The sequence below is a fragment of the Molothrus ater genome, unplaced genomic scaffold (assembly GCF_012460135.2).
Source record: "Molothrus ater isolate BHLD 08-10-18 breed brown headed cowbird unplaced genomic scaffold, BPBGC_Mater_1.1 matUn_MA100, whole genome shotgun sequence".
Classification (NCBI taxonomy): domain Eukaryota; kingdom Metazoa; phylum Chordata; class Aves; order Passeriformes; family Icteridae; genus Molothrus; species Molothrus ater.
Window position 1 is genome coordinate 94,180 of NW_023416561.1, and position 26,049 is coordinate 120,228.

Below are 26,049 nucleotides of genomic sequence, written 5' to 3' on the forward strand. Positions count from 1 at the left end.
AGGTGCAACCAATCGCAACGCGCGGTGAGAAAGCCACGCCCCTCACTGCCCTGGAGCCCTCAGAGCGGCCGCCAAGATGGGCGGGGCTGGGCGAGAGCACTGGGAGGGACTGGGTTATACTGGGAGGGATCGCTGGGGTCCCAATGGGCCCAGGGGTTCTCTAGGCGGCCTCTCCCTCCAATAATCACACGACGCTTCTTCCCACACCCCCATGGGGGGAGGGGCCTTTATTCCCCCCCAGTTTGGGGAGCAGGGTGGGGGAGGGGTGTCCCCCAAGCTGGGGGGGGACACACAGGACACCCCTCCCCCCATCATCGCCGCCGCCGCCGCTGCACCACGGTCCAGCCGTCCGAGGGGGGCGGGGGTGTCCCGCACTCCATGGCCTGGGGGGGACAATGATGTCATCAGTGTCACACACACCGCCCCCCAGTGATGTCATCAGTGTCACACACACACCCCCAGTGACATCATCAGTTCCCCTCCCCTGCCCTCACAGGAGTCTTGGGGTGCCTCTCTCTAAATTTGGTGACACCATCACTGTCCCATCCCCATCCCAGCTTCCCCCTACTTGATGACATCATCAGGACTGAATGACATCATCAGGAATGACATCATCACCCCCTAGCCCCTCCTCACTTGGGGGTTCTGAGAAGTCTCCACTCCCCAATTTAATGACATCATCAGTATCCCCCCCAGTTACACCCCATGATGTCATCACCACATCCCCACCCCCCTTTGATGACATCACCAGCACCCTCCCAATCCCATGCCCCCAACCAATGACATCATCAGCTCCCCATGACATCATCCCAATGATGTCACCCCCTCACCTCCTCCTCTTCCTCGCCGCTCTCCTCCTCTTCCTCCTCCTCCTCCCTTCGCTCTCGGGGGCTCCGGGGGGCTGTGGGGGGGGTCCCAGGGGGGCTCTGGGGGTCTCCCCCAGGGCGGGCGGTGGCCAGGGCAGCAGCCAGGGCGGGGCCACGCCGGGCCAGAGCCCCCAGGGCCGCCCCCACCCCCCCAACGTCCCCCCCCCGCGCCCGGGCAAAAAGGGTCACCAGCTCCCGGCTGACCTGCAGGGGGACACTGGGATGGACTGGGAACCACTGGGAGGGACTGGGAACCACCAGGGAGGGACTGGGATGGACTGGGAACCACCAGGGATGGACTGGGAACCACCAGGGAGGGACTGGGAACCACCAGGGAGGGACTGGGATGGACTGGGAACCACTGGGAGGGACTGGGATGGACTGGGAACCACCGGGGAGGGGACTGGGATGTACTGGGATGGATCTGGGGGTGCTGAGGAGGATGTGTGGGACTGGGATGGACTGGGAATCACTGGGAGGTACTGGGATGGGTCTGGGGGTGCTGAGGGTGATGTGTGGGACTGGGATGTACTGGGAGGATGTAAACAAGCACTGAGAACCGACTTGTCTATACTGGGAGGTGCTGGCAGCACTGAAGGTAACAGCCTGGGGATGGAATGGGATGAACTGGGAGTAGCTGCTGGGAACATCCTTGACCATACTGGTTTATACTGGGAACTACTGGGAGCATCTTGAAGGGACCAAGGGTACCAGGAAGGGACAAAGGCCACTAAAAGATGCTGAGAGCAGCCCGAGGACAAACTGGGCTGTACTGGGAGTGCCTGGGGGAGGCTGGCCAGCTGCTGGGGGCACACTGCTCCATACTGGTCCGTACTGGGAGCCCACCTGCTGCAGGCTGCCGTCCTCCACCACCGTGTCGAACTCATTGTCCATCACCTCGGCCAGGAAATCTTCCACCTCCTCCTGCTCCAGGTCAGCTGGGGGGAACATCGGGGGGTGTCACCTCTGCCCCTCTTCCCCCCCCCCGGACCCACTCTCTTCCCCCCTCCCCCGGCACGCACCGTTCTGTGTGAAGAAGTCGAGCAGCGCCGAGCTGAGCCACGCGGCTTTTTCGGGACCCTGCGGCCCCCCGAAGCCCTGCGCCACCGCCAGCTGCGGGGACAGCCCGGGGGGGACATGGGGACACCCGGTGCTGGTCCTGGGGTGCCCCCTCTGTGTCCCCAAGTGCCCCCCGGAGCCCCCTCACGCTGCCCCCGCCTCATCTGCAGCGCCGCCCGCCCCCCCAGCACAGCTCGCAGCTGTCCCCAGTGTCCTCCCAAGGTGTCCCCAGGTGTCCCCGGTGTCCCCCTCACCTGCAGCGCCGCCCACCCCCCCAGCACGGCCCGCACCCCCTCCGCGAACAGCGCTCGCGCCTCCACCCCGGGGGCCGCCATGATGGCGCTGCGCAGGCGGCGCGGCCGAGCGCCGAATCCTCGAGCGAGCGAGGCACGGAGCGATCCCCGAGTCACCGATGGACGCGTAGGGGCGTGGTAGATCGTGGGCGTGACATTGGGGGCGTGGCCACAGCCAGAGGGAGGACGGGAACTACATCTCCCGACAGCCCCCGCGCGGCGGTGGTCACGTGACGCAGGTGAGAGGGTGGGGGTCTGGGGGCTGTGGGGGATATGGGGATATGGGGCACAGGGGGAATTTGGGGACACGGCTGATTGTGGGGGATATGGGGACAGGGGGAATATGGGGACAGGGGGGATATGGAGGCACAGGTGGCTGTAGGGGATATGGGGACAGGGGGATATGGGGGCTGTGGGGGATATGGGGGCACTATGGGGGTACTATGGGGGTGCGGGGCACACAGGAGCTGGAGGGATATGGAGAAACTCTAGGGGGCTCCATGGGGTATAGGGGACACAGGTTATAGGGTCTGGGGGGCTCTATGGGGTATAGGAGAGCACAGGGGTTATAGGGTCTGGGGGGCAATAGGGAGTATAGGGGCTTTAGGGGCTGGGAAGCTCTATGGGGTATATGGGATTTAGGGGCTGGGGGACTCTGTGGGGTATGGGGGGCACAGGGGTTATAGGGGCTGGGGGGTTCTATGGGGTTTAGGGGCTTTAGGGGCTGGGGGGTTTATGGGGTTTAGGGGATTTAGGGGCTGGGGGCTCTAGGGGCTGGGGGCTCTATAGGGTTTAGGGGATTTAGGGGCTGGGGGCTCTATGGGGTTTAGGGGATTTAGGGGCTGGGGGGGCTCTATGGGGTATAGGGGGGCAGACAGGAACTGAGGGGGGCTATAGGGGGTGGGCTATGGTGGTCCAGGGGGGGCTACAGGGGTCAGAACTGGGCACGCCCCCCCCCCCACACAGGATACATAGGGAGCCCCACAGCGGGGGGAGGAGGGGCTGAGGTACCTGTGGCATCCTGGGGGGGGGTACCTGTGACACCCGGGGGGGGGCGAGGGTACCTATAGCACCCTTGGGGGGTACCTATAGCATCCTTTGGGGGGTACCCATAGCACCCGAGAGCATCCCGAGGGTACCTATGGCATCCTTGGGGGCGGGCGTACCTGTAGCATCCTTTTGGGGGGGGGGGCTGCCCCCGGAAGTCCTTCCTCCGCAGGAAGAGCAGCCGCTCTGCGGGGGGGGGGGGCCGGGGGGATGCTTCCACCCCCCCCAGATTTCGTGGACCCCCCCAATTAACCTCGCTGCCCTTATTAATTACACCCTCCCCCCCCCCCCTCCCCGATTACCCCCCACCCCCCCGCCCCATCGAAGCCTCTTTGTCTCCCCTGCAGGTCCCCCCCCGCAGGGGAGGGGGTGACGCGGCCACCGCCGGTGCCACCCGAGGGGGGGGGACACCCCTAAAATCGAGGTGACCCCCCCCAGACCCTCATAACCCCCCCCGGACACGCGGCCCCCTCCCCTCCTTCATCCATAGGGGCAGCTGGGGCTGGCGGCGGGAGGGGGGGGGGTCACCCCCAAAAATTTTCGGGCGGGTGTGGGGGGGGGTGGGGTGGGGGAGTGGGGACAACCATGGCCGCCGATCTGGGGGACCCCAAAACTCCCGCGTCCCCCCCCGCCCCCCCAAAACGCTTCTTCCGCAAGAGCGTGGAGGTGCTGGAGGAGGAGGAGCGGGGCGAGCGCGGCGGCGACCCCGGCCCGCGGGGCGACCCCCGGCTGGGGGCAGGCGAGGAGGGCGAGGAGGAGGCGGAGATGAAGGCCGTGGCCACCTCGCCCGGTGGCCGCTTCCTCAAGTTCGACATCGAGCTGGGGCGCGGCGCCTTCAAGACGGTCTTCAAGGGCTTCGACACCGACACCTGGGTGGAGGTGGCCTGGTGTGAGCTGCAGGTGAGCCCCGAGCCGGGGGGGGGTCGTGGGGGGGAGTTTTGGGGGGATTGGGTGGGTGGGAGGTGAAATTTGGTATTTTTAGGGTCATGGGGATGGGGAGGATGTGTGGTGGGTTCTTGAGGGGGGGGGGTTTGATGCTCTTTGGGAGATGGGGACACCCCAAAATTCGTCATGAACCCCCTGATTGGGCCTCTCAAGTTGGTGTTTAACTTCTTCCAAAGCCATGAGTGGCTCCTCAAACTCAGCTTGAGGCTCTTCTGGCATCAGCGATCCCCCAAATCCTCCCTTGAATCCCTCAGCTGGTCCTTTGAGCTCACCTTGAAGCTCTCCCAAACCCCAAAATTCATCATGAACCCCTTGACTGGCCCCACAAATTGATGTTGAAGCCCTTCCAAAGCTGTGATTGGTTCCTCAAACTCATCTTGAGGCTCTTCCAAAATCAGTGATCTCCAAAATCCACCCTTGAATCCTATAGTTGATCCTTTGATCTTATCTTGAACAAAGACTGGGACACCCCAAAATTCATCATGAACCCTCTCAAACTCATCATTGGCTCCTCAAATTGATGTTGAAACCCTTCCAAAGCTGCGATTGGTTCCTCAAACTCATCTTGAGGCTCTTCCAACATCAGCGATCTCCAAAATCCACCCGTGAACCTTTCAGCTCGCCTTGAGCCCCTCCCAAAGACGGGGACACCCCAAAATTCATCATGAACCCTGAAATCGAGACCCCAAAATCACCACGAACCCCACAGGTGACCACCTCTGCCACCTGTGCACCCCACAGCCACCCCAAATCCCGTCAGTTCCCCCCAAACTGAGCCGTTTGTCCCCCAAAGTGCTTTGTTACCCCCTGAAATTGGGGAATGAGGATGATGATGATGAAGGAGTTTGGGGGTGAGCATGATGACCCTGGAGTGGGGGGATGATGATGATGATGATGATGAGGATGATGAAGGAGTTTGGGGGTGAGGATGATGACCCTGGAGTGGGGGGATGATGATGATGATGATGATGATGATGAAGGAGTTTGGGGGTGAGGATGATGATGATGATTCTGGCAATGACCCTGAGGTTTAGGGACGATGATGATATTGGGGTTGGGGGATGATGATGATGATGATGATGATGACAACAGCCCTGGAGTTTGGGGATGATGATGATGATGATGATGATGATGATGATGATGATGATGATACTGGAGTTTGGGGGATGATGATGATGATGATGATGATGATGCTGTCAACGAGGTTTAGACATCATGATGATGATCCTGGGGCTGGAAAATGATGCTGAAAACAATGATGATGATGATGATGATGCTGGCAATGACCCTGAGGTTTAGGGACGATGATGATATTGGGGTTGGGGGATGATGATGATGATGATGATGACAACAGCCCTGGAGTTGGGGGATGATGGTGATGATGCTGTCAACGAGGTTTAGACATCATGATGATGATGGGGGGGAAAATGATGATGAAAACAATGATGATGATGATGATCACGATCCTGGGGCTGGAGAATGATGCTGAAAACAATGATGATGATGATGATGATGATGATGATGATCACGATCCTGGGGCTGGAGAATGATGCTGAAAACGATGATGATGATGATGATGATGACGATCCTGGGGCTGGGGGCTGCTAATGCTCACCCTGGAGCCCAGACCCAACACCGCTGCCGGACTTTGGGGTGTGTCTGTGCCCCCCCAGGACCGCAAGCTGACCAAGGCGGAGCAGCAGCGCTTCAAGGAGGAGGCCGAGATGCTCAAGGGGCTGCAGCACCCCAACATCGTCCGCTTCTACGACTCCTGGGAGTCCTCGCTCCGCGGCAAGAAGTGCATCGTCCTCGTCACCGAGCTCATGACCTCGGGCACCCTTAAGACGTGAGTTGGGGGCGCAGGGGGGAGACCTGTTTGGGGGGGGGGTCCAGGTGTGGCTGATGGGACCCCACAGGTACCTCAAGAGGTTCAAGGTGATGAAGCCGAAGGTGCTGCGGAGCTGGTGCCGGCAGATCCTGAAGGGGCTGCAGTTCCTGCACACGAGGACGCCGCCCATCATCCACCGCGACCTCAAATGCGACAACATCTTCATCACCGGCCCCACCGGCTCCGTCAAGATCGGCGACCTGGGGCTGGCCACGCTCATGCGCACGTCCTTCGCCAAGAGCGTCATCGGTGAGCACCGTGGGGACCTCGGGGACGCCCCTGAGGGCGCCCCCTGACCGCCCGCCCCACAGGGACCCCCGAGTTCATGGCCCCCGAGATGTACGAGGAGCGCTACGATGAGTCCGTGGATGTCTACGCCTTCGGGATGTGCATGCTGGAGATGGGCACGTCCGAGTACCCCTACTCCGAGTGCCAGAACGCCGCCCAGATCTACCGCAAAGTCACCAGCGTGGGTGTCCCGCCACCCCCTGAGACCCCCAAGTGCCCCTCAGAGCCCCCCAAGTCACCACGTCCCCCCCACAGGGCATCAAGCCGGCGAGTTTCCACAAGGTGACGGACCCTGAGGTGAAGGAGATCATCGAGGGCTGCATCCGGCAGAACAAGGCTGAGAGGTGGGGTGGGGTGGGGTGTCTGGGACCCCTGCAGCCCCCCCAGGACTGACCACACTGACCACACCCCCCATCCCCATGCCAGGCTGTCCATCCGGGACCTGCTGGACCACGCGTTCTTTGCCGAGGACACGGGGCTGCGCGTGGAGCTGGCCGAGGACGACGCGGGGCTGGACCCGGCGCTGGCGCTGCGGCTCTGGGTGGAGGACCCCAAAAAGCTCAAGGGCAAGCACAAGGACAACGAGGCCATCGAGTTCAGCTTCAACCTAGAGGCTGATGTCCCCGAGGAGGTGGCCTATGAGATGGTGAGGGAGTGACCTCAAAACCCTTCAGGGTTGGCCCCTGATTGGTGTTGATTCTCCCCAAATGCAATGAACCCCCAAAATTGTGGCTCAAGCTCGTCTTGAGCACCCCCAAAGGCAGTGACAACCCAAAATCCACCCAAGGAACCCAACAGCTGGTCCCTCCAACTCTTCTTGAGCCTCTTCCAGAACAAAAGTCACCCCAAAATTCATCCCTAAACTTCACCTTGAGCCTTTCCCAAAACCGATACCCCAAAATTCATCCCTGAATCTCACTTGAACCTCTCCCCCAAAACTGATCCCTAAACTTCATCTTGAACCTTTCCCAAAACCGATAACCCCAAAATTCATCTTGGAACCTCAGCTTGAACCTCTCCCAAAACCAACGACACCCCAAAATTCATCCTTTAACCTCACCTGGATCCTCTCCCAAAACCGACACCCCCCAAAATTCCCTCTGGAACTGATCCTGAGTCCCCCCCCACCAGCTCTCAGTGACCCCCCCCGGACACCCCCAAATTCCCTCTCTCAGGTGAAATCTGGGTTCTTCCACGAGAGCGATTCCAAGGCTGTGGCCAAATCCATCCGGGACCGGCTGGTGCTGGTGAGGAAGACGCGGGAGAAGAAGCAGGCGGAGGGCAGGGGGGGCCCCGAGAGCCGGGGGGGCCCCGAGAGCGAGGACACCGAGGTCGATCAGCACGTGAGGCAGCAGCTGCTGCGGGAGCAGCCCCCAGCCGGCCCTGGTGAGACCCCAAAACTGCCCCTGGACACCCAGAACTGCCCCCAGTGCCCCCAAAACTGCCCCTGGGCACCCAGAACTGCCCCCAGACCTTCAAACTGCTCCCTAAAGTTGTCCCCAGTTCTCTCAAAACTGCCCCTGGACACCCAGAACTGCCCCCAGACCTTCAAACTGCTCCCTAAAGTTGTCCCCAGTTCTCTCAAAACTGCCCCTGGACACCCAGAACTGCCCCCAGTGCCCCCAAAACTGCCCCTGGGCACCCAGAACTGCCCCCAGACCTTCAAACTGCTCCCTAAAGTTGTCCCCAGTTCTCTCAAAACTGCCCCTGGACACCCAGAACTGCCCCCAGTGCCCCCAAAACTGCCCCTGGGCACCCAGAACTGCCCCCCAGACCTTCAAACTGACCGCTAAAACTGCCCCCAGTGCCTCCAAAACTGCCCCTGGACACCCAGAACTGCCCCCAGACCTTCAAACTGACCCCTAGAACTGCCCCCAGTGTCCTCAAAACTGCCCCCTTGTCTCCCAATCTGCCCTGAGCCCCCCAAAACTGCCCCCAGTGAGACCCTCCCCAGCAGTGACCCCCCCCCCCTCCTTGCTCCCTCCCCGCAGCCGAGGGGCTTCTGGACAATGTCCCCCCCCAAGATGTCCCTGGTCCCTGTGGTGTCACCGGAGCCCCTGAGCAGCTCTGGGGGTACCCACAGGGAGCCCAGGATGGGGTGTCCCCCCCTGTGCCACCACCGGTAAGTGCCCGTCACACTGGGGGGGGTCCTGAGTGGGTCCAGACCCCCTGGCACTGCCCCGTGTCCTGCAGGTGACCCAGGGGACCGAGGGGACAGCAGAGGATGGCACCGGAGGAGCCACCACGGAGCCACCTGGGCCTGAGGGGGACCCTTGTGGCTGTGGCGGGGGGTCGGTGACAGTGGGGACACAGCCACAGGTGGCACCCGGGGCACCGGGGCCGGGGATGGCACCGAGAGCGGCAGCGGGGGTGGCACTGCCAGCTGCGGGGGTGACAGCGGCTCCTGGAGTGTCACCAGCACAGGGGGTGCCACCTCTTACTGGAGCGCCACCGGCCTCGGGGGGGACACCGGCTCTGGCAGTGACACCAGCTCTGGGGGTGCCGCCTCCAGCTGCAATGCCACCAGCTCCAGGAATGCCACCAGCTCCAGGGGTGCCACCAGCTCTGGGGGTGCCACCAGCTCCGGGGGTGCCACCAGCCCAAGGGATGCCACCAGCTCCAGGGGTGCCACCAGCTCTGGGGGTGCCACCAGCCCAAGGGATGCCACCAGCTCCAGGAATGCCACCAGCTCCAGGAATGCCACCAGCTCCAGGGGTGCCACCAGCTCTGGGGGTGCCACCAGCCCAAGGGATGCCACCAGCTCTGGGGGTGCCACCTCCAGCTGGAATGCCACCAGCTCCGGGAGTGACACCAGCCCCAGGGATGCCACCAGGAGTGGCACCCCCAGCTGGGGTGCCACCACAGTTGGTCCCCATGGTGCAGCTGCAGCCAGGTCCTGGAATGCCACCAACAGCCCCTGGGATGCCACCAGGTCCAGGAATGCCACCACAGCCAGTCCCCACCATGCAGCCACAGCTGGTGCCAGGGATGTCACCAGCTCTGGGGCTGCCACCACTGTCCATCATGACACCAGTCTTGGGGATGTCACCGGCCCCGGAGATGCCACCTCCATCCGTGATGCCACCAGCCCAAGGGATGCCACTTCCATCTGTGATGCCACCAGTCTTGGGGGTGTCACCAGCCCCAGGGGTGCCACCTGCCCAAGGGATGCCACCACCATCCATGATGCCACCAGCCTCAGAGATGCCACCACCATCCATGGTGCCACCAGCCGTGGCAATGCCACCAGCCCAAGGGATGCCACCAGCACAAGGGATGCCAGTTCCACCCATGATGCCACCAGCCCAAGGGATGCCAACTTCATCCGTGATGCCACCAGCCCCAGGGGTGCCACCTCCATCTGTGCTGCCACCAGCCATGGGGATGTCACAAGCCCCGGAGATGCCACCACCATCCATGATGCCACCAGCCATGGGGATGTCACCAGCCCCAGAGATGCCACCACCATCCATGATGCCACCAGCCATGGGGATGTCACCAGCCCCAGAGATGCCACCACCATCCCCAATGCCACAACCCCCGATGCTCCCTGGCCCCGAAGAGCCCTCGGTGCCCGCCGAGGCCGCGTCGCTGCTGCGTGTCCCCGATGTCCCCGATGTCCCCGGGCCGCGTGCCCGGCAGCGCCGCGCGTCGTGCCAGCGCCCCGCCCGCTTCCAGCTCACCGTGCTGCAGGTCAGGGCAGGGCCGGGGGCCGGGGGGGACCGCGTGGGGACGTCCCAGCACGGTCACAGAGTGTCACCACCCTCCCCAGGTGTCCTCAGCTGGGGACAACACGGTGGAGTGCCAGCTGGAGACCCACGACAGCAAGATGGTCACCTTCAGGTTTGACGTGGATGGGGACGCGCCCGAGGACATCGCCTGCTACATGGTGACCCCCGAGCTGTCCCCGTGTCCCCAGCCTGTGTCCCCTTCCCCAATCTCTGTCCTCTGTCCCCTTCCCAAACCCGTGTCCCCCTCCTCAACCTGTGTCCCTGTGTCCCCAGCCCATGTCCCCTTCCCCCACCCATATCCCCCCTCAATCTCTGTCCCCTGCCCCACTCTGTGTCCCCATGTCCCCACTCCATGTCCCCCTTCCCAATCTCTGTCCCCCCCCTCCCAACCCGTGTCCCCCCCCCCGCAGGTCGAGGACAACTTTGTTCTGGAGGGGGAGAGGGACAAGTTTGTGGAGGAGCTCAAGGCCATCGTGGAGCAGGCGCGGGGGCTCCTCGGGACCCCCGCCCCGGACCCCCAGGTGCTCCCCCTGCCCCCCTCATCTCACCCCTCCCCCCCACCCAGACCCCCCCCCCCCGCGCTGACCCCCCCCCCAAATGTGTCTCCCCCCAGGTGGGACCCCTGGAGCCGCCAGCGGGTGGTGAGTAGTGGGGGAGGGGAGGGGAGGGGGCTGGGATCGCCCCCCACCCGCTGACCCCTCGCCCCCCCCCACCAGGGGAAGGACCCCCCCAGTCATCGCCCGTGGGGCGCTGGAGGTTCTGCATCAACCAAACCATCCGGAACCGCGAGGCCACCGGTGCGTCCCCGGGGGCTGGGAGGGGACACGGACCTGCCACCACCCCCCCGGGGCTGGGGGGTGTCACCCCGACCCTGTCCCTGGCAGGGGTGTCACCCTCACCCCATGCCTGATGATGGTGTCACCCTGACCCCTGCCTGTCCCTGGCAGAGGTGTCACCCTCACCCCATCCCTAACGGGGGTGTCACCCTCACCCCATCCCTGACAGCCCCGACAGGGGTGTCACCCTCACCTATCCCTGATGATGGTGTCACCCTCACCCCATCCCTGATGATGGTGTCACCCCGACCCCATCCCTGATGATGGTGTCACCCCGACCCCGTCCCTGTCAGGGGTGTCACCCTCACCTATCCCTGACAGGGGTGTCACCCTCACCCATCCCTAACGGGGGTGTCCCCTCCCCACAGGCCCCGGCGGACCCCCGCCCGCCCGGAGAGCCCTGGGGACATCCCAGGGGGGTCCCCAAGGACAGGGGACAAACAAGAGCGGAGCGTCGGAGCAGGATGGGCCAGGGGGGCCGGAGATGGGGGTCCCCAAAGCCCAGGACCTGGATGTCCCCCAGGGACAGGAGTCGGCTGTCTCCAAACCGGAGCAGCTGGGTGTCCCCCCGGCTTTGGGGACAGCTGTCACTGGTCCCCAGGAGGTGGCTGAACCCACGGGACCAGAGAGGATCAACCCCGAACCCCAAGATCTGGGGGCTCCCCAAGGCTCGGGGCTGAGCGTCCCCAGGCCTGGACACCCGGACGTGGCTGTCCCCGAACCTCCGGAGCTCAATGGCCACCAAGAGCCCCTCGTCCCTGGGGACACAGAGCCAGGTGTCCCCCAGGAACAGGGGACAGTCACTGCCCCATTGGAGCAGGAGGGACCCAGGGAACCGCCCGAGCCCACAGAGCCCAAGGACGTGTCCCAAGAGCCAGGTGACCCCCAAGGACTGGGGACATTCGTCACTGGACCCCCAGAGCCACCAGGTGACCCCCAAGGACTGGGGACATTCGTCACTGGACCCCCAGAGCCACCAGGTGACCCCCAAGGACTGGGGACATTCGTCACCATTGCCTGGGGGCAGGAGGGACCCCCGGGACCAGAGGTGAGTGTTCCCCACGCCAAGAGCTGGACATCCCAAAGCCCCAGGTGTCCTCCGGTCCCCAAGGTCTCAGTGTCCCTCAAGGACCAGAGGCTGCTGTCCCCATCCCCAGAACTTTGGTGTCCCCCAAACCCAAACACCTCAGTGTTCCCCAAAGACCAAAGGAATGACTGTCCCCCAAACCATGAGTCCTTGGTCTCCCTGAACCCCAAACCCCAATGCCCCAATGACCCCAGAACCCCATCCCCAAGGCCTTGACGACCCCCAACTCCAAGACCCCAATGACCCTAAACCCAAACCCCCACGCTCCTGATGTCCCTTTAACCTCAAAATGTCAGTATCCCCCAAACCCAAAATCCCAAGAGCCTGATGACCCCAAACCCCAACCTCAGGACCCTGATGTCCCCCAAAACCTCAAGACCTTGATGACCCCAGCCCCCTGTGTCCCCTCAGCCCCAGGCCCTGGTGTCCCCCCAGTCCCAAACCTCAGTGTCCCCAAACCTTCAACCCCAAGGCCCTGTTGTACCCCGGCCATGCTGATGCCCTGTTCCCATTGCTGTTCTCATTCCCATGCCCATTCCCATCACTGTTCCTGTTCCCATCCCATTCCCATTCCCATATTCCTATTCTCAATCCCATCCCCATTCCTGTTCCTGTTCCCATATTCCCATCCTCATTCCCATTCCCAATCCCATCCCCATTCCCATATTCTCATTCCCAATTGTACTCCCATATTCCCATTCCCAATCCCGTTCCTGTTCCTGATCCCATTCCCATTCCCATTCCCATATTCCTATTCCCATATTCCCATATTCCCATTCCCAATCCTGTTCCCATTCCCATATTCCCATTCCCGGTCGCACTCCCATATTCCCATTCCCATATTCCCATTCCTATATTCCCATGCCCATCCCCATTCCCTCAATCCTATTCCCACATTCCCATTCCCGTTCCCGTTCCCTTAATCTCATTCCCATATTGCTATCCTCATTCCCACATTCCCATTCCCATTCCCACATTCCCATTCCCATTCCCATATTCCCATTCCCATATTCCCACTCCCGGTTGCACTCCCATATTCCCATCCTCATTTCCATTCCTATATTCCCATTCCTATATTCCCATTCCCATGTTCCCATTCCCAATCCCATTCCCGTTCCCATTCCCTCAATCCCATTCCCACATTCCCATCCCCACATTCCCACATTCCCATTCCCGTTCCCATTCCCTCAATCCCATTCCCACATTCCCATTCCCATTCCCATTCCCATTCCCATTCCCTCAATCCCATTCCCATATTGCCATCCCCATATTCCCATATTCCCATTCCCACATTCCCACATTCCCATTCCCTCAATCCCATTCCCACATTCCCATCCCCATATTCCCATTCCCACATTCCCATTCCCACATTCCCATTCCCGTTCCCATTCCCTCAATCCCATTCCCACATTCCCATCCCCATATTCCCATATTCCCATTCCTATATTCCCATGCCCATCCCCATTCCCTCAATCCCATTCCCGCATTCCCATTCCCGTTCCCATTTCCTCAATTCCATTCCCACATTCCCACATTCCCATTCCCGTTCCCATTTCCTCAATCCCATTCCCACATTCCCACATTCCCATTCCCGTTCCCATTCCCATATTGCCATCCCCATTCCCACATTCCCACATTCCCACATTCCCACATTCCCACATTCCCACATTCCCACATTCCCACATTCCCACATTCCCGTTCCCGTCCCGCAGGCCGTGCCCCCCGCCCGCCCCCCGCCCGGGGGTGCCTCGTTCCCGCTGGGGCTGTGCCCCCGCCTGCGCAGCCCCCGCAAGGGCTGGGGGCGCCGCATCAAGAGCTGGGCCCGGCGCCTGCGCCCCCCTTCTGGGGGGGGGGACCCCCACACAGGTACGGGGGGGAACCCCAAAACCCCTGGGCAGCCCCACACCCCGTCCGCGCCCACCCCGTACCCCTAAACCTCATCTGTGCCCCCCCCGTACCCCTAAATCCCATCTGTGCCCCCGTGTACCCCTAAATCCCATCTGTGCCCCCACCGTACCCCTAAATCCCATCTGTGCCCCCCCCGTACCCCTAAATCCCATCTGTGCCCCCGTGTACCCCTAAATCCCATCTGTGCCCCCACCGTACCCCTAAATCCCATCTGTGCCCCCGTGTACCCCTAAATCCCATCTGTGCCCCCACCGTACCCCCTAAATCCCATCTGTGCCCCCGTGTACCCCTAAATCCCATCTGTGCCCCCCATGTACCCCTAAATCCCATCTGTACCTGCCCCAGCCCCCTAAACCTCATCTGTGCCCCCTCCATACCCTAAGCCTCATCTGTGACCCCCCCCGTACCCCTAAACCTCATCTGCGCCCCCCATGTACCCCTAAATCCCATCCGTGCCCCCCATTCATGGCCCTTCATGTACCCTCCACGGGACCCCCTTGTGCCCCCCATTTACACCCCCTTACCCCCCATTTACACCCCCTGTACCCCCCATTTGCACCCCCCATTTACACCCCCCTATCCCTCTGTACCCCCATTTACCCCCCATGCCCCCCCCCCCACTGACCCCCCTGTCCCACAGAGGAGCCAGAGGAACTCGGGGACCCCTCAAGGCGAGGGCACTGCCAGGTGGGTGTTGGGGACCCCAAAATCCCCCAGGGACCCCCCCCAAACCACCCCAGAAACCCCAAATCTGCCCCAGAGACCCCCCCCCCCCCAAAATGGCCCAAGGAATCCCTAAACTGCCCCAGGGACCCCAGAACTACCCTAGGGACCCCCAAACTGCCCCAGGGATCCCCCAAACTGCCCCAGGGACCCCAGAACTACCCTAGGGACCCCCAAACTGCCCCAGGGATCCCCCAAACTGCCCCAGGGACCCCAGAACTCCCCTAGGGACCCCCAAACTGCCCCAGGGATCCCCCAAACTGGCCCAAGGAATCCCTAAACTGCCCCAGGGACCCCAGAACTACCCTAGGGACCCCCAAACTGCCCCAGGGATCCCCCAAACTGCCCCAGGGGCCTCAGAACTACCCCAGAGGCCCCAAATTTGTCCCAGAAACCCCCCACAACTGCCCCAGGGACCCCCCAAATCCCCCCAACCCCACCCCTTCACCCCCATCCTCTGTCACCCCTCTCTCCCCCTGTTCCTCCCCAGCCACCCCCTGAGCCCCCCGACCCCGAGGGCGACTGGGGGGGCCCCAGCTCGGGCAGCGAGAGCGGGGGGCTGGGGGGACCCCCGCACCCCCCTGGGGCCCCCCTGCTCCCCCCGGGGTCCCCCGAGACCCCCCTGAGCAGCGATGGGGACTCGGAGCCCGAGGACGAGGCCCTGCGGGAGCAGCTGCGGCGGCTGCGGGAAAAGTGAGTGAGGGGCTTTTGGAGAGGGGGGAATTTGGGGGGTCCGGGGGAGGTTTTAGGGGTCCCAAGGGGGATTGGGGGGGGGGGGTGTGGGGGCACCCCCCGACCCCACGCAGGCAAATCCAGGGGGTGCTGAAGCTGCCGGTGTGGCAGGACTGGGATTCTGGAGGCGTTTTGGGGAGGTCCTGGAGAGGTTTTGGGGGTCCTGGGGAGGTTTGGAGGTCTCGGGAGGGTTTTGGGGGTCCTGGGACGGTTTTGGGGGTCCCGGGAAGGGTTTGGGGGACCCCTGTGACCCCCCTCCCCCTTCCCTTCCCCCTCAGGCACATCCAGGAGGTTCTGGAGCTGCGGGCACGGCAGGACCGGGAGCTGCGGGAGCTGCACCGGCGGCTCCGAGCCCTCAAAGAGGCCCGGGGGGACCCCCCAAAATGGGGAGGGGGCGGCGGGACCCCCCCCCAGCGAGGCCATGGGGGGTCCCCACGGCGGCCTCGGGGGGCCCGGGCACGAGGGAGGGGCCGGGGCGTGGCCCTGACAGGTTTGGGGGGCTAGGAGGGGATTTGGGGCACAAAGGGGGGATTTTGGGGGGCTAGGAGGTGAATTTGGGGCACAAAGGGGGGATTTTGGGGGGCTAGGAGGGGATTTGGGGCACAAAGGGGGGATTTTGGGGGGCTAGGAGGGGATTTGGGGCACAAAGGGGGGATTTTGGGGGGCTAGGAGGTGAATTTGGGGGGGCAATTGAGGGATTTTGGGGGGCTAGGAGGGGATTTGGGGCACAAAGGGGGGATTTTGGGGGGGCTAGGAGGGGATTTGGGGGGGCAATTGAGGGATTTTGGGGGGCTAGGAGGGGATTTGAGGCAATTGAGGGATTTTGGGGGGCTAGGAGGGGATTTGGGGCACAAAGGGGGGATTTTGGGGTACAAAGGGTGGATTTTGGGGTACAAAGGGTGGGTTTTGTTGGGCAAAGAGGGGATTTTGGGGCACACGGGGAGGTTTAGGGGTAAAAAGGGGATGTTTTGGGGTGCAGGGTTTTAGGCTAAAAAAAGGGGAGGTTTTGGGGTGCGGGGGGAGGTTTTGGGGCGCAGGTTGGCCTTGGGGGGGCTCTTCCCTTTTCCAAACTCCCCTCCCTCACCTGCAGAGGCCTCAGCCCCCTCCCCGGGCCCCCCGAACCCCCCGGCTCCCCCAAAAAAGGGGCTCTTCACCGACGACCTGCACCGGCTGGTGGATGAGTGGGTCCAGGACACGGCCAGGGCCCAGGTGCGGGGGCTTTTTGGGGGGGCTGTGAGGATTTTTGGGGGGCTGGGGGGGGCCTGAACCCCTTTTTTGGGGGGCTGGAGGGGCCCTGCACCCATTTTTGGGCGGTTGGGGGGATATTTTGGGGGGCCTGAGATGGTTATTGGGGGGGGCTGGGGAGGGGGCCAAACCCATTTTTGGGGGCTGGGGGGGGGATTTTGGGGGGTTCCACATTTTTGGGGGTCTGGGGGGTGGGTGGGAAGCTGAGAGGGTTTTCTGGGGTGGGCTGGGATCGCTTTTAGGGAGCTGAGCCCCCTTTTTGGGGGTATGGGGGGCTATTTTGGGGGGGCTGCACCCCATTTATAGGGGCTTGGGGGGGATCTTGGGGGGCTGACATGGCTTTGGGGGGGTCCTTGAGCTCTTTGTGGTGTCTGAGGGGTTCCCACACTCACTTTTGGGGGGCTTTGGGGGGGGGTTCCCTTCACCCCCTTTTTTGGGGGTCCGGGGGGGGATCCCCAAAACCTGAACCCCTCTTTTCTCCCCTCCCCCTTCCCCCCAGGCCACCTCCTCGTGGGTCTCCACCCTGCGCGGCCCCCGCGGGACCCCCCGAAAATGGGGGGAGCTGCCCCCCCCCAAACCCGCCCTGCGCGGTGGGGGCAGCCCCCTCCCCCCGGGGGCTGAGTGAGGGGAGGGTCCCTCACTGAACCCTCCGAACCTCCCTGATTTTGGGTCAAAACCCCCCAATTTTGGGTCAAAACCCCCCAATTTTGGGTCAACCCCCCTCGCCCCCCCATTTTCAGCCCCCAAATCACTTTGTTTCACCCCACAACCCCCCCCTTGTTTTACCCCCCCCCACACCACTGGGTGACCCCAAATTTCCAGCCCTAAAATGACCTCGTTTCACCCCAAAATTCCCCTTTTTTTTGGGGGTCCTACAGTGTGACTGCTATTTCTGGCCCTAAAATTGCCTTATTTTGCCCTAAAATTCCCCCTGTTTTGCTGCCCCCATGTGCTGAATCCACTTTTTACTCTCAATTCACTCCTTTTTAGGATACTCGACCCCCCCCCCCCTCAATTTCTGGCCCCAAAACAACCTCATTTTGACCCTAAATCCCCCCCTTTTTGGCCCCAAAATCTCTGTATTTTCCTTTTTTTGGGTCATTCCCCTTTTGAAGGTGACTTCAATTTCTTCAATTCCAAAATCCCTGCATTTCACCCCAAAACTCCCCTTTTTTGTGCCTGCCTATCCCAGTTTTCTGCCCTACATCCCTCATTTTACCCCAAAATCCCATTTTTGGGCATTTCCCCCTCTGCATGAGGTGACCCCATTTTTTAGCACCCAAATCACCTAATTTCACCCCAAAATTCCCTTTTTTGAGGCCTTTTCCCCCCTCTTTTTCACACCCCCTGAATGTGATGCCACTTACTGGCCCCAAAATTGCCTTGTTTAATCCCAAAACCTCCTGTTTGGGCCTATGTCTCCCTTTTTTACCTCTCCCACTACATTACCCTACTTTTTTCTCCCCAAATCACATAATTTCACCCCAAAAAGTCTCTTCTAGGACCTGCCCTTCCCCCTCAGGATATCACCCCAGTTTTCAGCCCCATAATTTCCTCATTTCACACAAAAAAAATCCCTTTTTTTGGGCCTTGCCGCTCTTTTTGTCCCCACACAAAGTGACCCCAGTTTTTAGCCCCCAAACGGGCTCGTTTTGCCCCCAAACACAAACAGTTGAACCCCAGCCTCTCATTTATATCAACATTCCTTTTTTCCCCCCTCAAAATACTCCAGAGACCCCAGAATTCCCATTTTTTACCCAAAGACCCTCATAGGCCTGGAATTCCCCCTCACGTGACCTCAGTCAAGGGGAGTGGGCTGTACTGGTTTTACTGGTGACCCACCCCCCCCCCATACTGGTCGTACTGGTGCAACAACCCCCTCTCATTCCTGTACCTCTCCCTCAGCCCATTTTTGGGTCATTTTGTCGTGTTTTCCTCTCATCTACCTCACCCCTTCACCAAGCCAGCAAGGTTATGGGGTGAATTCTCGGGTGTTCTGGTTCGAGGGGGTGGGGAAGGCGTTTGTTTTGCGGGGAAATTGTTAAAAAGCGCGAAAAAAAAAAATCGTAAAATTTAAGAAATAAAAGCGTGGCTGGTGCGCGCCACTCCCAAAATGGCGGCCGGACCCGCCACACTCAACCTGGCGACGGCGGCGCCACGCCCAAGATGGCGGCCCCGCCCCCGCATACCCAATGGAGGCGTTCCGTCCTTCCCAAAATGGCGCCCTCGCCCTTCCCAAGATGGCGGCGCGACGCGGCCAAAATGGCGTCCGGGCCCCGCCCTCTCCCTCCCCGTTTCCGCGTTTGAATAAAACTTTCCCGGGCGGCCCGGAGCGCGCAGAGGCCGAGGCGGCGGCGGCAGCACCGGGCCCGGGGCCGGCAACGGCGGCGGCGACCGGGCGGCGGCGGAGGAGCGGCCGCGAGAAGCGCTGGGCCTTGCCGGGGCGGGCTGCGGCCTAGTCGGGAGGTGGCGGTGGGGGGGGGCGCAGGCCTCGCGGCGTCCCGCAGGCCTCGGGGGGGTCCCGCCGGCCTTGAGGGGGTATCGGCGGCTTTTTGGGGGTTCCCAAAGCTTTTACGGGGTCCCGCGAGTCTTTAAGGAGGTCTCGGGGACCTCATAGCGCGCGGGGAGGGGGCGGCCGGGACCCCACGGACGCTGTGAGGGGACCCCGGGCCCTGCGGCGCTTTTGGGGGTCCCCACACGCTATAGGGGCAGGGGGGACCCTGTGGGCGCGTTTTGGGGGGGCTCTGGGCCCTATAAAACCTCGGGGAGGGGGTCCCAGATCCCTGGTGACCCTTGGAGGGGTCTCTTATCACCTCTAGACCCTTTTGGGGAGGTCTTAGGCCCTCATCAATACCTGAGGGGGATCCCAAGTCTCCGCAGGCCCTTTTGGGGTGACCCCGGCCCGTACAGGGGTTTTTGGGGGGTCGTGCTCCCCAATTCCCCTCAGGGCCCTCCGCAGGCCGCGTTTGGGGGGGGGGCTTTGGGGGTGTTTTTAGGGGAGCAGCCGAGGGGTTGGTTTTGGGGTTTTTTTGAGGTTTTTATGGGGGGTGGTTTCCAGGTGATTTTTGGGACTGTTTTAGGGGTTTTGCTGAGGCTGTTTTTGGGGGGTTTTGAGGCTGTTTTTGCGGGGTTTTGAGGCTGTTTTTGGGGTTTTTTTGAGGCTGCTTTTGGGGTGCGTTTGAGGGTGGTTTTTTTTAGTTTTTTTTTTCTTTTGAGGGGATTTTCGGGGGTCCGGCGGGCAGCGCGCGGATGTCCCGGGCCGGGGGGGGTCGCGGGGGTCCGTAGGGTCGGGGGTCGCCCCGGGGGCCCGGCCATGGCCTCGGTGCCCGTGTACTGCCTGTGCCGCCTGCCCTACGATGTGACCCGCTTCATGATCGAGTGCGATGGCTGCCAGGACTGGTTCCATGGCAGGTGGGACTGGGAGCACTGGGAGGGACTGGGAGGGGGACTGGGAGCACTGGGACGGGGCTGGGGGGGGACTGGGATGGGACTGGGGTTACTGAGAGGCATCTGGGAGGGACAGGGAGGCATTTGGAGGGTGCTGGAGGAGACTGGGATGTACCTGGGAGGCACTGGGGGGTACTGGGAGGCATCTGGGAGGGACTGGGAGAAGTCTGGGAGGCACTGGGGAGGGAACTGGGAGAAGTCCAGGGGTCATTGAAGGGACTTTGGGGGGGCTGGGAAGAACTGGGAGAAGTCTGGGCAGTACTGGAGGGCTCTGGGAGAAGTCTGGGGAGGGTTGTGGGATACTGGGAGGGACTGGGAGGCATCTGGGGGGTGCTGGAAGGGATTGGGAGAAGTCCAGGGGTACTGGAAGGGGCTTGGGGTGTACTGGGAAGGACTGGGAAGGGTTTTGGGGGTACTGGAGGGGCTGAGAGGGACTTGGGAAGTACTGGGAGAAGTCCTGGGGGTACTGGGAAGGAGTCAGGGAAGGACTGGGGGGTACTGGGAGGGATGGGGAGAAGTCTGGCAGGGACTGGGGGGTGTAAAGAGAGGTGTGGGGTGCAATGGGGGTTGCTGGGGAGGAGCCCGGTGGTTACTGGGAGGCACTGGTGGTTACTGGGAGGCACTGGGGGTTATTGGGGAGGTGCTGGTGGTTACTGGGAGGCATTGGGGGTTGCTGGGGAGGTGCCTGGTGGTTACTGGGAGGCACTGGGAGTTACTGGGGTGTCCCCACAGCTGCGTGGGGGTGGAGGAGGAGGCGGCGGCGGAGATCGACCTGTACCACTGCCCCCAGTGCGCCGTGCTCAGGGGGCCTTCTGTCAGTGAGTGGGACTGGGGGGACTGGGAGGGACTGGGATGGGGCTGGGGGAGATGCTCTGGGCTCCTTGTGGATCCCCCCGTGTCTCTCTGTCCCTGTGTGTGTCCCCCTGTCCCCACTGTGTCCCTGGGGCCCCTGTGTGTCCCTGCATGTCCCTCTATCCCCATGTGTCTCTCTGTCCTTGTGTGTCCTCACCATGTCCCTCTGTCCCTGTGTGCCCCCATTGTGTCCCTGTGTGTCCCCACCGTGTCCCTCTGTCCCTGTGTGTCCCCATTGTGTCCCCTGTCCCCATTGTGTCCCCCTGTCCCCACCGTGTCCCTCTGTCCCGCAGTGAAGCGGCGCCGTGGCCCGGCCAAGGCCCCGGAGCAGGACCCCGGCCGTCCGGCCCGCACCGGCAGCGCCCAGTTCATCCGGGAGCTGCGGGGCCGCACCTTCCCCAGGTGAGGGCAGGGACAGGTGTGGGTCAGTGCCAGGTGTGGGTCAGTGCCAGGTGTGGGTCAGTGCCGAGTGTGGGTCAGTGCCGGGCGTGGGTCAGTGCCAGGTGTGGGTCAGTGCCAGTGATGGTCAGTGCCGGGTGTGGGTCAGTGCCGGGCGTGGGTCAGTGCCGGGTGTGGGTCAGTGCCGGGTGTGGGTCAGTGCCAGTGTGGGTCAGTGCTGCCAGGTGTGGGTCAGTGCCAGGTGTGGGTCAGTGCCAGTGATGGTCAGTGCCAGGTGTGGGTCAGTGCCAGGTGTGGGTCAGTGCCAGTGATGGTCAGTGCCAGGTGTGGGTCAGTCGCAGCTATGGGTCAGTCCCTCTGTACCCCTTACCCAGGTGAGAATCAGTCCTGGTGGGTGTCAGTCACTCCTGGGTGATGTTGGTCACTCTTGGGGGGCTGTTGGTCACTCCTGGGTGATGTTGGTCACTCTTGGGGGGCTGTTGGTCACTCCTGGGTGATGTTGGTCACTCTTGGGGGGCTGTTGGTCACTCCTGGGTGATGTTGGTCACTCCTGGGTGATGTTGGTCACTCCTGCGGGCTGTTGGTCACTCCTGGGTGATGTTGGTCACTCCTGGGGGGTGTTGGTCACTCCTGGGGGGGTGTTGGTCACTCCTGGGTGATGTTGGTCACTCCTTGGTGGTGTTGGTCACTCCTGGGTGATGTTGGTCACTCCTGGGTGATGTTGGTCACTCCTGGGGGGTGTTGGTCACTCCTGGGGGCTGTTGGTCACTCCTGGGTGATGTTGGTCACTCCTGGGGGGGTGTTGGTCACTCCTGGGGGGGTGTTGGTCACTCCTGGGGGCTGTTGGTCACTCCCAGGGACTGTTGGTCACTTTTGGGGGGCTGTTGGTCACTCCTGGGTGATGTTGGTCACTCCTGGGGGGTGTCGGTCACTCCTGGGTGATGCTGGTCACTCCTGGGTGATGCTGGTCACTCCTGGGTGATGCTGGTCACTCCTGAGTGATGTTGGTCACTCCTGGGGGGTGTTGGTCACTCCTGGGGGGCTGTTGGTCACTCCTGGGTGATGTTGGTCACTCCTGGGGGGCTGTTGGTCACTTTTGGGGGGCTGTTGGTCACTCCTGGGTGATGTTGGTCACTCTTGGGGGGCTGTTGGTCACTCCTGGGTGATGTTGGTCACTCCGGGGGGGGTGTTGGTCACTCCGGGGGGGTGTTGGTCACTCCTGGATGATGTTGGTCACTCCTGGGGGGCTGTTGGTCACTCCTGGGGGCTGTTGGTCACTCCCAGGGGTCTCACCCCCCTGTCCTGCCCTCAGGTGTGGATAAGGTGCTGCTGCTGTGACCTAGGAAACGGGATGGGGATCCCTATAGGAACTGGGGGATCCCTGTAGGGGTTGAGTGACCCCTAAGGGGTTGAGTGACCCCTTTGTGGCTCGGGGGGTCCCCGTGGGGCTCTGGGGGGGTCTCACTGCCCCCTGCTCTGTCCCCCCCAGCGCGGACGAGGTGCTGCTTCGGCCCAGCGGGGCGCAGCTGACCGTGGAGTACCTGGAGGAGAACAGCTTCAGCGTGCCCATCCTGGTGGCACGGCACGAGGGGCTGGGCATGACCCTGCCCCCCTCGTCCTTCACCCCCCGGGACGTCCTGCACCACGTCGGTCAGTCTGGGGGGGCTTTGGGGGGGCTTTGGGGGGGCTTTGGGGGGGCTGCATCAGGGGACCCCCAGGACCCCATGACAGGGGAAGAGTCCCCCCCACTATAACTTCACTCTTTGTATTCTACTGAGGGGCTTTGGGGGAATGGGTGAGGGTCCAGAGGGTCCCCATTCAGGTTTTGGGGTGTCAGGGGGTCCCCAGGACCCCGTAAAAGGGGCAGGGTCCCCCTTATGATTTCACCCCCTTGTTGGTATCTTACTCCGTATTGAGGGGTGCTGGGGAGATGGGTGAGGGTCTAGAGGGTCCTCGTTCAGTATTTGGGGTGCACAGGGAGGTTTTGGGGTGCACAGGGAGGTTTTGGGGTGCACAGGGAGGTTTTGGGGGGTTTTTGGGGCGCTCAGGGAGATTTTGGGGGGGGGGGGGGTTTGGGGTCCCCCCAGCCGTTTTTGGGGTGCTCAGGGAAATGTTGGGAGGGGTTTTTGGGGTCTCCCCAGCCATTTTTAGAGGTGCTCAGGGAGGTGTTAAGGGGGTTTTTGGGGTCTCCCCAGCCATTTTTGGGGTGCTCAGGGAGGTGTTTGGGGGGGTTTTTGGGGGTCCCCCCAGCCGTTTTTGGGGTGCTGAGGCAGTTTTGGGGCACACACAGAGGTTTTGGGGGGGGGGGGTTTTGGGGTCCCCCCAGCCATTTCTGGGGCGCTCAGGGAGGTTTAAGGGGGAGTTTTTGGGGTCCCCCCTGCTGTTTTTGGGGTGCTGAGGCAGTTCTGGGGCCCACAGGTTTTGGGGAGTTTTTGGGGTTCCCCCAGCCCTTTTTAGGGGTGCTCAGGGAGGTTTAAGGGGGAGTTTTTGGGGCGCTGAGGCAGTTTTGGGGCACACAGAGAGGTTTTGGGGAGTTTTTAGGGTCCCCCCGGCCGTTTTTGGGGTGCTGAGGCAGTTTTGGGGCGCACAGAGAGGTTTTGGGGGGTTTTTGGGGTCCCCCTGGCCGTTTCTGGGGTCCCCCCCGGCCGTTTTTTGGGGCGCTGAGGCCGTTTTGGGGCCCACAGAGAGGTTTTGGGGGATTTTTGGTGTTTCCCCGGCCGTTTTTGGGGCACACAGAGAGGTTTTGGGGGGTTTTTGGGGTCCCCCCCGGCCGTTTTTGGTGTTCCCCCGGCCGTTTTTTGGGGCACACAGAGAGGTTTTGGGGGGTTTTTGGGGTCCCCCCGGCGGTTTCTGGGGTCCCCCCGGCGGTTTTCGGGGTCCCCCCGGCGGTTTTCGGGGCGCTGAGGCCGTTCTGGGCCCCGCAGGAGCTGACAAGGTGGTGGCCGTGCTGGACGTGGGCCGCCAGGCCGAGCTGCGCATGCGCCTCGGGGACTTCGTGGCCTACCTGGGGGGGCCCCGGCGCGAGCGCGTCCTCAGCGTCACCGGCCTGGAGTTCTCGGACACGCGGTGGGTCCCAGGGCTCCCAGTGCCCCATCCTAGTGAATCCCAGTGCTCCCAGTGCCTCCCAGTGCCTCCCAGTGCCTCCCAGTGCTCCATCCTAGTGAATCCCAGTGCTCCCAGTGAATCCCAGTCCTTTCCCAGTGCCTCCCAGGGCTCCCAGTGCCTCCCAGTGCTCCCAGGGCTCCCAGTCCTTTCCCAGTCCTTTCCAGTGCTCCCAGTGCTCCCAGTGCCTCCCAGTGCTCCCAGTGCTCCATCCTAGTGAATCCCAGGGCTCCCAGGGCTCCCAGTCCTTTCCCAGTCCTTCCCAGTGCTCCCAGTGCTCCATCCTAGTGAATCCCAGTGCTCCCAGTGCCTCCCAGTCCCTTCCCAGGGCTCCCAGTGCCTTCCCAGTGCCTTCCCAGTGCTCCCAGTGCTCCCAGTGCTCCCAGTGCCTCCCAGTGCCTCCCAGTCCCTTCCCAGGGCTCCCAGTCCCTTCCCAGGGCTCCCAGTCCCTTCCCAGTGCCTCCCAGTGCTCCATCCTAGTGCCTCCCAGTGCTCCCAATGCCTCCCAGTCCTTTCCCAGTCCTTCCCAGTGCCTCCCAGTGCCTCCCAGTGCTCCCAGTCCCTTCCCAGTGCCTCCCAGTGCCTCCCAGTGCTCCCAGTCCTTTCCCAGTCCTTTCCCAGTCCTTCCCAGTCCTTCCCAGTGCTCCCAGTGCCTCCCAGTGCCTCCCAGTGCTCCCAGTCCCTCCCAGTCCTGCCTAGTCCCTTCCCAGTGCTCCCAGTGCCTCCCAGTGCTCCCAGTCCCTCCCAGTCCTGCCTAGTCCCTTCCCAGTCTTTCCCAGTCCCTCCCAGTGCCTCCCAGTCCTTCCTTCCTTCCACATCGACTGCTCCCAATTCCTTTCAGTGCTCCCAGTCCTGCATAGTTCTTTCCCAGTGCTCCCAGTTCCTCCCAGTCCTTCCTGGTGCTCCCAGTCCCTCCCAGTGCTCCCAGCGACTGCCAGTGCCTGCCAGTGCTCCCAGTAACTCCCAGTCCTTTCCCAGTCCTTCCCCAGTCCTTCCCAGTGCTCCCAGTCCTTCCCAGTGCTGCCGGTAACCCCCACTTCCTTCCAGTGCTCCCAGTAACCCCCAGTTCCTTCTAGTGCTGCCTGATCCTTCCCAGTGCTCCCAGTGCTCCCAGTGCCTCCCCTTCCCACCTCCTCCAACCCCAGGGACCCTCAAAATCCCAAATCCTCCCCCTTCCCTTCTCTTCCCACCACCCTACACCTGAGCTTCCTCTGGCTGCTCCTCTGTCCCTTGTGGGGATCCCCCCACCCAAACTCCCTCCAGGGACCCTCAAAATCCCAAATCCTCCCCCTTCCCTTCTCTTCCCACCATAGGGATCCCCAAAATCCCAGACCTTGCCCTACAACTACCCCCAAAATCCCAAATCCTGCTCCCCAATGACCCCCAAAATCCCAAATCCTGCCCCCCACCCAAGTACCTTCAAAATCCCAAATCCTGCTCCCTAAGCACCCCAAAATCCCAAATCCTGCCCCCCCAAGTACCTTCAAAATCCCAGATCCTTTCCCCCAATGACCCCAAAATCCCAAATCCTGCCCTTCAAGTACCCCCAAAATCCCAGATCCTTTCCCCCAATGAACCCAAAATCCCAAATCCTGCCCCCC

At 62.2% G+C, this 26,049-nt stretch overlaps 3 protein-coding genes across 7 annotated transcripts in view; 2 read left to right on the plus strand and 1 right to left on the minus strand.

Annotated features, from left to right (window-relative positions):
• Positions 1-86: 86 nt before the first annotated feature.
• On the minus strand, positions 87-3,496 carry TSR2 (TSR2 ribosome maturation factor). Of its 5 annotated transcripts, none has more exons than XM_054518229.1 (5): positions 2,180-2,449; positions 1,889-1,979; positions 1,713-1,804; positions 831-901; positions 87-383 (listed from the first exon to the last, which is right to left on the minus strand). In XM_054518229.1, exons 1-5 carry the CDS (start codon positions 2,258-2,260, stop codon positions 185-187), a joined length of 534 nt encoding a protein of 177 aa, XP_054374204.1. In that variant the 5' UTR covers positions 2,261-2,449; the 3' UTR covers positions 87-184. The 5 variants fall into 5 exon arrangements, with proteins under 5 accessions (XP_054374204.1, XP_054374205.1, XP_054374206.1 ...); XM_054518230.1 differs by lacking the exon at positions 2,180-2,449 and adding an exon at positions 3,385-3,496 and having other exon boundaries at positions 196-383; positions 831-1,070; XM_054518231.1 differs by lacking the exon at positions 2,180-2,449 and adding an exon at positions 3,230-3,273 and having other exon boundaries at positions 196-383; positions 831-1,070.
• Positions 2,440-18,765, plus strand: WNK3 (WNK lysine deficient protein kinase 3). The gene is made up of 21 exons (XM_054518224.1): positions 2,440-2,457; positions 3,613-4,165; positions 5,884-6,056; positions 6,127-6,347; positions 6,410-6,567; positions 6,642-6,730; positions 6,813-7,032; positions 7,562-7,772; positions 8,378-8,508; positions 8,580-10,079; positions 10,159-10,275; positions 10,528-10,638; positions 10,731-10,758; positions 10,834-10,914; positions 11,322-12,001; positions 13,753-13,906; positions 14,589-14,635; positions 15,162-15,364; positions 15,682-15,893; positions 16,494-16,612; positions 17,148-18,765. Exons 2-21 carry the CDS (start codon positions 3,851-3,853, stop codon positions 17,271-17,273), a joined length of 4,896 nt encoding a protein of 1,631 aa, XP_054374199.1. The 5' UTR covers positions 2,440-2,457; positions 3,613-3,850; the 3' UTR covers positions 17,274-18,765.
• A 1,163-nt stretch (positions 18,766-19,928) lies between these two features.
• The window catches only part of PHF8 (PHD finger protein 8), a 32,638-nt gene continuing 26,517 nt past the window's right edge, over positions 19,929-26,049 (plus strand). The window contains exons 1-5 of the mRNA XM_054518221.1: positions 19,929-20,059; positions 20,828-20,913; positions 21,241-21,349; positions 22,836-22,996; positions 24,271-24,412. Of these exons, the coding sequence (XP_054374196.1) occupies positions 19,962-20,059; positions 20,828-20,913; positions 21,241-21,349; positions 22,836-22,996; positions 24,271-24,412 (596 nt within the window). The 5' untranslated portion in view covers positions 19,929-19,961. The remainder of the gene's footprint in view (positions 20,060-20,827; positions 20,914-21,240; positions 21,350-22,835; positions 22,997-24,270; positions 24,413-26,049) is intronic.

What these genes read in the sequence shown, in the direction of transcription:
- TSR2 (XM_054518227.1), bottom strand. Translation starts at nt 2,260, where the DNA reads ATGGCGGCCCCCGGGGTGGAGGCGCGAGCGCTGTTCGCGGAGGGGGTG. An exon ending in GGGGGTGGGCGGCGCTGCAG is followed by an intron (nt 1,980 to 2,179) that starts GTGAGGGGGACA and finishes CTGTCCCCGCAG; the next exon opens with CTGGCGGTGGCGCAGGGCTT. An exon ending in GCGGCGAGGAAGAGGAGGAG is followed by an intron (nt 384 to 830) that starts GTGAGGGGGTGA and finishes TGTCCCCCCCAG; the next exon opens with GCCATGGAGTGCGGGACACC.
- WNK3 (XM_054518224.1), top strand. Translation starts at nt 3,851, where the DNA reads ATGGCCGCCGATCTGGGGGACCCCAAAACTCCCGCGTCCCCCCCCGCC. An exon ending in CCCCCCCTGTGCCACCACCG is followed by an intron (nt 8,509 to 8,579) that starts GTAAGTGCCCGT and finishes CGTGTCCTGCAG; the next exon opens with GTGACCCAGGGGACCGAGGG. An exon ending in CTGCGGCGGCTGCGGGAAAA is followed by an intron (nt 15,365 to 15,681) that starts GTGAGTGAGGGG and finishes CTTCCCCCTCAG; the next exon opens with GCACATCCAGGAGGTTCTGG.